Below are 9,134 nucleotides of genomic sequence, written 5' to 3'. Positions count from 1 at the left end.
AATTTTTTTTCTCTTCTTCCTCAACACGGCTAATGTGAGATTGGGTCAATGATGCAAAAACGTTCTGTGTGTTTCAATCTTCTTCTTCCTCCAAATTCAAACAATCCCTCTTGACCAAAATAATCAAAGCCCATCACTCTTTGGTTCTCACCCTGAGAATACCAAAGGCTCATTGTGGTAGTGTCCTCTCTGTTTAGTTCGTGAAGTTCTTGAGTTCGAGGCTCGTGATTGTTCGAGAGATACTTGAAGAGAAATGTTTTTCAAGGGTAATGTATCTCGAACCCTTTCAAGCATGTTGTAATTTATATTGAATGCATATCGTGTATGTTTACTACAAATTTAGTTTTCAATAATTAATGGATTTGGACGATTCGCTTCCACTCAAGGATCTCTTTCAGAAACGAGTTCCTTCACTAATCTTCCGCGCTTCCCTGAGGTTCGACCCCAGACTTGCCACTTGTACCACTAGTTAGTATAAGTAGTTAGTTTCGTGATTTATAAATATTATTTCTGTAGCAAGGGTTTACGGGCGACGGTAAACTTGACCCTACCAATATAACCTATAGTTTATATTATATCATATATAATATATCCCATAGTTTATTTTTTTCTCATATAACCTATAGTATTAATATTAATCATATTCATATTAATTTTAGCTTATAGTTTTTACATGAATCATATTCATTTAATTAATATTTGAATCATATTCAAATATTTATTTCTTTCATTAAAATTTTATATTATAATTATCATATACATTACATTAATTGTATCTTATTCAATTAATTGCCTTTAATTAATTTGAACAATTTAAATTAATCCCAAATTAATTTGATTCTCATTAATTCTAATTGAGCTTGCAAGAGGACCTTATAAACCTATAGATTGAAGCTTTAATGATACTTATTAATTAATTAAACTATTCAATAAAATTAATCAACCTTCATTAATTGTCGGTCGCTCTACTGAAAACCGACAGCTGAACTCTTCGCACTATAGATATATTTCTATGTCCATTGGATATAACCAATTAACATTGCATCAACTCATCATAAATTGCTCATAAGTATAGATGCATCAAAATTACCGTTTTACCCCTGTAGTTACCTCCGACTCCTTAAGTACCACTATTCCCTCTAATGAACAATTAATCATAGTCCAACTACAACTTAACCCCTCTTGGACCTAGAGAGTGTGACACCACATTGTTCAAGACCCTGAATTAGCCTTTAAGGGAGCAATTTATCTACTTACCCTAACAACAAGAATGAGTGAATTTCTTCTTGTGTAGCTGTGTTCTCAGCTCCCCAATCAAACGAATCCCCAAAAGGGTTGGCATATTGAGTCGGCGAATCTGGCCACTCTTACCCATGCGGATCGATCAAATGACATCTCTTATAGGTAGAGAAGTTCACAACTCACTTAGGATTCAGGTCATGCCACCCATGGTCATCCTAGTGAAATGTAAGTCTCTTCTAACAACTATGTTATAAAGAGACTATACATTTCATGCTCTGGTCTTATACAAACTATTTGTAAAGGATACCCCGCTCACATGTCTCCATGTGAATGATTAAGATTAGATCATTTGTAAACACTTTACAACAATTGTGATACTTACAGAGTGGGTCGTAACCATATTGTCACAAGGATAAGATATATACCCAATCTTATCAATCTACTATAGATTATTTAGGTTATTACTTAAACATGATTCATTTGTATGTCTCCACTATTAGGGTTGATGCCCTAAATTTTGTAAGGTTCAATAGTTTGTAATTGTAATGTACAAACATTTTATTTATATAATAAAATATGTGATGTTTTATTTCATTTTTAATTGCATTAACCACAAACTAATAAACTAAGATCCAAGGTTGATTAGTTATATCCAATGGACACAGAAATATATCTGTAGTGCGAAGAGTTCAGCTGTCGGTCTTTAGTGGAGTGTCGACAGTTAATGGATGGTGGATGATTTAATTAAAGGAGTTTAATTAATTATTCACGTACAATTGGAGCTTCAAGCTACAGGTCCATGAGGTCCCCTCTTAGCTCATCAAGAATTAATGAGAATTAGTTTTTTTATTAATTTGAATTATTCAAATTAATTAAGGAAATTAATTATATGTGATATAAAATAAGAGAAATTATTTACACAAAATATTAATATTTAATGTTCTTTGATAGAGGTTGATAGAAGTTTATCGGTATCTATCAGTGATAAATGTCTATCATTGATACTATGTGATAGACGCTGATAGAAATCCATCATTGATCTATCTTTTTTTTTTTTTTTTTTTTTGCTATTTCTATAAATAGTTTTACATTTTTCTCTATTCATAAAAAAATTCCTTCTTTTTTTCTCTGTCTTTTTTTTTTTCTAAATATAAAGAGATAGAAGTTAACCGATATAATCTAAGCATATCAGAGAAATAAATGGAATGGAATTAATGCTAAAGCCATAATGGGAAAAATTAATTTTGCTTTCCAAATACATGGGTTTAGGACATGAAATAAAGGATTAGGGTACTTTAGATATTATGCTAAGGATAAAAATGTTTCATAAGGGTCAAAAAGTGGCATAATGCTTATACTATTGATCGAAGTTAAGTTCTATTCCTTCATCTTGCATATCTAATTTAAAAAGGCGTAATTGTAGTATGAAAGCGACAAACTTGATAAATAAAATAAGTAAAAGATAGTTTATTATTTTAATTCTTGTTGGTTCAACTAAAAGCTAGTAATTGACAGGGTATTGGAGAGGAAGTTGCAAGTTTTTTCAACTAGCACAATCATTTTCCATCATTAAATTCTACCGATGTCTGTCTTAGGTAATATGTTTGGTAAATAAACTGCAAATCTGAGTTTCTTTTATAATGTACAAAATTGGAGGCTCAAAATCTCATTCTCAATCTTAAATCGTCAATCTTCATTCTATACCAAAGCTGGCTCCTCTTCTTCCTAATCAATTATCAATTTCCAACACCCAATTATTTGATTAACGACGAAATGGGCTCGGACCGTGGTGCAGAAAATTGGCGATTTGTGAAGCAAGTTGTCGAAGGACGATGGTTTTCGGTATTCGCCGCATTTCTCATCATGATCGGCTGTGGTTCAACTTACTTGTTTGGTACATACTCGAAAGTTTTAAAGACCAAATTTGATTATAATCAAACGCAACTTAGCCACTTGGGATTCGCTAAAGATCTCGGTTCCAACCTCGGTGTTTTTGCTGGACTTTTTGCCGAGGTGGCTCCGCCGTGGATGCTTTTCCTTGTAGGCTTAACCCTCAACTTCTTCAGCTACTTCATGATTTGGCTCTCTGTTACTGAGTACGTCCCAAAGCCTGAACTGTGGCTAATGTTTATTTACATTTACATTTCCGCTAATGCACAAAACTTTGCCAATACGGCCGTCATGGTAACTAGTGTCAGAAACTTCCCTGATCAAAGAGGCATCATTTTAGGCCTTCTCAAGGGCTTTGTGGGCCTTGGTGGAGCCATTTTAACTCAAATCTATTTTGCCATTTATGGCCATCAAGATCCTATCAATCTTGTACTCCTTCTTTCATGGCTACCCTCCATTATATGCTTCTTGTTTTTTCTTTCATTTCGAACGATCAAAGCTAGGAAGCATCCACAAGAACTCAAAGTGTTCTTCCATTTACTTTACGTCTCCATTACAATGGCGGTCTTCATCTTGTTTCTCACCATAACCCAAAAACACACTCCTTTCACTCATGCTAATTATGTTGGTGGCACGTCCGTCATTGTTGTCTTGCTCTGTCTCCCTCTCTTGATAGCTATTAAAGAAGAATTGTTTCTCTTCAAACTCAATAAACAAACCAAAGATCCTTCAGTTGTAGTTTCAATTCCTGTTCAAAAACTTGAAGAAATTTCTGAAACTTCTTCACCTTGTTTCTCAAATAAAAGATCTAACAAGCCTCAAAGAGGAGAAGATTTTGGTATCGTACAAGCTCTGTTTAGCAAAGACATGGCTCTTATTTTCATAGCAACAGTTTCAGCTTGTGGTTCATCAGTTGCTGCCATTGATAATCTTGGCCAAATCGCTGAATCACTTAACTATCCATCTGAAACCATAAATGTCTTCGTTTCATGGATTTCCATTTTCAATTTCTTCGGCCGGGTTTGCTCCGGTTTCGTCTCCGAAACTCTTATGACAAAATACAAATTACCTCGTCCTCTTATGTTTGGCCTTACCCAAGTTATAACTAGCATTGGTCTAATCTCCATTGCTTTCCCTTATAAAGATTCAGTGTATGCAGCTTCATTGATTATTGGGTTTGGATTTGGAGCTCAAACTCCATTGCTATTTGCTTTAATCTCTGATCTCTTTGGGCTTAAACATTACTCCACGCTTCTGAATTGTGGGCAATTGGCAGTTCCATTTGGATCTTATATAATGAATGTTCATGTAGTGGGGAAGTTTTACGATCGGGAAGCTACGAAAATCGGTAACGTGAAGAATGGGAAGGGGCTAACTTGTACAGGAACTCATTGCTTTAGTGAGTCTTTCCAGATTTTGGTTTTAGTGACATTGTTTGGAGCAATGACTTCCTTTGTGTTGGCTTATAGAACTAGAGAGTTTTATAAAGGGGATATATACAAGAGATATAGAGATGATCAAATGTGGAGTACTCAATCGGATACGGAATTATATTCTTCGGATAATAAGAAGATGAAGAACGACACTACTGATAATGATGATGATGGAAGCAAATTTGTCTCAAAATAAAGAAAGCAACTTATCAATGACACTTTACTTTTCTTCTTGTTGTTTTTGTTTTTCGTTTTTGGTTTTAGATTTATCATTTTTTAAAGAATAGGGTTGTTCAAAAATCAAATACCATCGAAATTTATTAAGATGGTAATACATGCAAAATCTAACCCCTTTTTTTTTCTATTTTTAGTGTACTTTTTAATTTTCTAAAAACAAAATGAGTTGCTATTAGTAAATGGATTGACCGATTGGATATTATGGTGCTTCATCGTTGTACCTATCTTTTTGCAGCTTAGTCTAATTACAGCACAAAATAAATTTAGGAGCATCTAGATGAGTGACCACATCTAATAGACAGTTTTGAAAAAGGTCCAAAAAGTAAAATCGACAATCTAAAAATATTTATAAAATTAAGAATAGTTTAAAGTAGGGGGATTTTCAAAAATAGAAAAATAAGGAAAAAATGTTTACACAAATAGCAAAATTTAATTATAGTTGTGATAGATATTGTTATCAATGTGTAACTATCCACTTTCTAGGACTTATACTAGGCCGTTACTACATGCATGCATAAATCTCAAAATGTCTCTCTCATAATTTTTAACGAAAATCAAAAGAATTTTATTGAATAAATAGCTTTTGTAAAAATCTAAATAATTGAAATTTTTTGTCAAGGTCCCTCTAAAATAAAAATAAATTTCATGAAGTTTTATAAATAAAAATTTCAAACAATGGAACTCTAAGTTCAAATTTTACTTTTGTATAGGAGTGTTCATGAATTGGGTTGGATAGATTGAAAGACTTTTTAGGCCCAACTTAATTGTTCGGGTTTGTAAATTTTTTTAACCCAAATAACTCTTATTAAAAAATGAACTCAACCCAATCCAACCATGAAATATTTGGGTTGAGTTGATTTGGTTGGGGTTAATTAGATCATTTATTTAAAATTTTGTTCTAAAAAGAAGCAAAACATAAATATATAAAAATCTAATTTAATTATTTTCATATATTGAATTAAGATTAACAACTCAATTTCAATTTATATAGTGAAAATTTTCTTTCTAAAGTACAAAGAAACTACTTTTAAGAGTTGTTGAAGAATAAATTATTCAAAAAATATTGGAATTAAATAAAATTAAAATCAATATATACATAATTAATTGTGTTATAAGTAATAAAAAAATATATTTAAAGTTAATAATAAATTCGGATTAGTTTGGATTATATTAAGTGAACCCATGAACCATTCCAACCCATAAAATTTTCATTTATTTGAACTCAACCCAACCCAAATAAGTTGATAACATAGCCCAAACCGCACAGGTTGGGTTGGGTTGATCGATTTTTTCGAGTCGTCGGGTTTTTTCGACACTCCTAGTTCAAATATCAAGACTGGAATTTAAAACATCAAAACATCAAAACATGAGCGAAATCATCTCTCTGGTCCTAATGGCATGGTCACGGATTCATTGTTGGGTTGTTTTTACTTTTATCTGAAAAAGAAACATGAGAAAAAATGAGTATAAAAAATATTTAGTAACACCACTACCAAGGTCAGGCTAAGCATTTATGTCCAATAAATACAACATTCTAGTGGAACATGCATAAACCTCTAATTTTCATGGAATGTCAAATAGTGAATAATTTAACCTGACTTACCATAGATGAGATGTAGCCACAACCTCTGGTGAAATCCCAAGAGAAATCACTAACCTCTGGTGAAGTCTCGAAGGAGATCACTAACCTCTGGTGAATCCTGTAGGAAACACTAATCTCGGATAAAATCCCAAAGGATCACTAACCTCTAGTGAAATTTTGAAGGAGATTACTAACATTTGGTGAATCTCGAAGAAAATATAAACCTCTGGTGAAATCTCAAAGAAGATTACAATTCTTTGGTAAAATTCGGAAGGAGATCACTAACTATTGGTGAATCTCGAAAGAAACACAAATATCTAGTGAAATCTCGAAGGAGATCACTAACCTCTGGTGAATCTCGGAGGAAATACAAACCTCTATTAAAATCCTGAAAGAGATCACTAACCTCTTGTGGGTACACGACTACGGAAAAGTGGCAACTACCACTAACATAATTATCATGCATTATTAAACAGTCTCACACATAAAACATAACATAAAGCTCATACATCCTCATACATGCCAAACAAGATCTAGATCATGCTTATACATTCTTGTAAAATATCTTGTAAAACAAGATCATGCTCATATTAATAACATACATCAGACTATTAAACCCCCAATAATTTACACTTATAAGAGGAAGGGTAAAGAAGGAAATGCACTTAAGAATTCTATTGCAACCGATTTGGCAGAGGGAGAATTGGTTACAGGGGAAAGAGTGGACCGTGGAAAAAGGTAGAGTTGAAGGAAATCGAATCCGAGATTTCCATAAGCAGCGGAAAATAGATCATTCCAAATTACAATCATGAATGAACATTACAATTACAGTCATAAATAAAAAAAACAATTATGCAATTGTTATAGAAATCACAACATGATACAACAAGAAATCAAGGAGAAAAGCTACGAACGTTTGTCGACTCGTCTCCATGCTCCTTACTCACGAATGCTCGAACACAGTAACCTCGAACGCTCGAACAACACGACCGCAACACTGCACGAACACTTCGTACTCATCCTCAGCGATCGCCTCAGTCACGAACTCCCTAGCAACACAATCGACCTCTACAAAACCTCGACGGTGTCGAGTTAAGTATGACACCACCAAGAAGGTTACCTTGGTATTTTCGTTGAGACAATCTAGAAGGTGGACTCTATGTGGACTTGGAATAAGGCAAGCAAAGGAGGAATAAACAATCGTGTACACGATTGGACAAGTGGGAGAAGACAGAAGCTTATCGCATAGGTCGATGCCCAATCGTTTAGCTAAAGCTAAGCGATCGTCTAGAAAAAGCTAAGCGATCGTTTAGCTCATCGCTTAGTACCATGTCTGTCGCCTACAAAAAACTACACGGTCATTTATTTCGCTCAAGATGTCGCTTAGTAAATCGATATTTACTTGACAGTCCATGAGTTTTTTTTTTTTTTTTTTGCAAGAGAGCAAAAATAAAAAAAAAAAATCAACCTTTTGAAAAAACTTTTCAATACTTACTAAAATTAGGAAAACAATTTTTCTTTTATCTCACGGTTACCATGAACCACCAATAACCTCCCACTCAATTGGTTATTAGAGAAAAATATTTAATTATCCAATAATTAATATTATTACAAATATAAATGATAACCAACTTATCATATTATATTTATAACCTATAGTTTTAATATTTCATCTCCTGAGACATATAAACTATAGTTCTTTTTCTTCCATGGTACTTAATGTAAATCTCATTTACATTAATTCTCCACTAGGTATATCTCATACATCATACTGATTATATCATATATAATCAAAATACCTCTTGTCAATTTGAACATTTCAAATCAACACTAAGAATTAATCCTCAACTGAATTCATTGAGCTACCAAGGGGACCTTATGGACTTGTAGCTCGAAGCTCTAACGGTACATGAATAATTGACTAAACTCTTTAGTCACGAGATCCACCATCCGTTAACTGCCAGACACTCCACTAAAGACTGACAGCTGAACTCTCCTTACCACAGATATATTATGTGTTCATCTTAACCAATCAGCAGTGCGACAACCCTTCACAGATCGCTCATAAGTACAGCTCGGCCAATAAACGTTATGCCCCTGTAGTTATATCTAACTTCTTAAGTACCACCCTCTAATGAACATGAGTCTTCTATTCCAAAGAGAAGTTGTGGCCACTATGTTCAAGCCCCGGAATCAGCCCTTAAGGGAGCAATCTCTCTACTTATCCCTGCTTTGGGAAAGGAGTGAATTCCATTTTGTGGATTGAGTGCCCAAATCCCAGATCAGACAAGTCCCCAAAAAGGTAGGCATGTTGAGTTGACAATCTGGTCACTCTCACCCATACTAATCAAAGGACCACCCTCAAAAGTAAAAGTTCCCAAAACACTCAAGATTGTGGTCGTGTCACCTATGGTCGTTTAGGTGAGATGTAAGTCTCTAGTATCAATGGTGTTATATACAGAGTCTAGTCATCTCGTGGTCCAGGTCTTATACAAACTCTTTGTATAGAACACCCCCGCTCGCACATCTCCACATGAATGGTCAGGATCTACCATCTGTAGTAGTTTACAACACTTGCAAACCTCTACAAAGAGGGTCGTATCCATAGTGTCACCAGGATCAGGTATCCCACCTTAATCCTTATACTACAGACCTATTTAGATTATGACTTAAGGCATGATTTACTTGTATATCACATATACATGCTTAAGTTTACATAAGATAACCAAGGAGCTTTGTTTATTGGATAT

The 9,134-nt window shown here is 34.0% G+C and overlaps 1 protein-coding gene across 1 annotated transcript; it reads left to right on the top strand.

Annotated features, from left to right (window-relative positions):
- Positions 1 to 3,015: 3,015 nt before the first annotated feature.
- LOC120083909 lies at positions 3,016 to 4,761 on the top strand. Its single transcript, XM_039039817.1, has one exon. The coding sequence runs from the start codon at positions 3,016 to 3,018 to the stop codon at positions 4,759 to 4,761; it is 1,746 nt and encodes a 581-aa protein (XP_038895745.1).
- Positions 4,762 to 9,134: the final 4,373 nt, after the last annotated feature.

The sequence above is a fragment of the Benincasa hispida genome, chromosome 8, assembly GCF_009727055.1.
Source record: "Benincasa hispida cultivar B227 chromosome 8, ASM972705v1, whole genome shotgun sequence".
Lineage (NCBI taxonomy): Eukaryota > Viridiplantae > Streptophyta > Magnoliopsida > Cucurbitales > Cucurbitaceae > Benincasa > Benincasa hispida.
The sequence above is the reverse complement of the archived record's forward strand: the minus strand, read 5'-3'. Positions and strand labels throughout refer to the sequence as shown.

Bases quoted from the DNA above. Each gene is read 5' to 3' on its own strand.
- LOC120083909 (XM_039039817.1), top strand. From the start codon at position 3,016: ATGGGCTCGGACCGTGGTGCAGAAAATTGGCGATTTGTGAAGCAAGTT.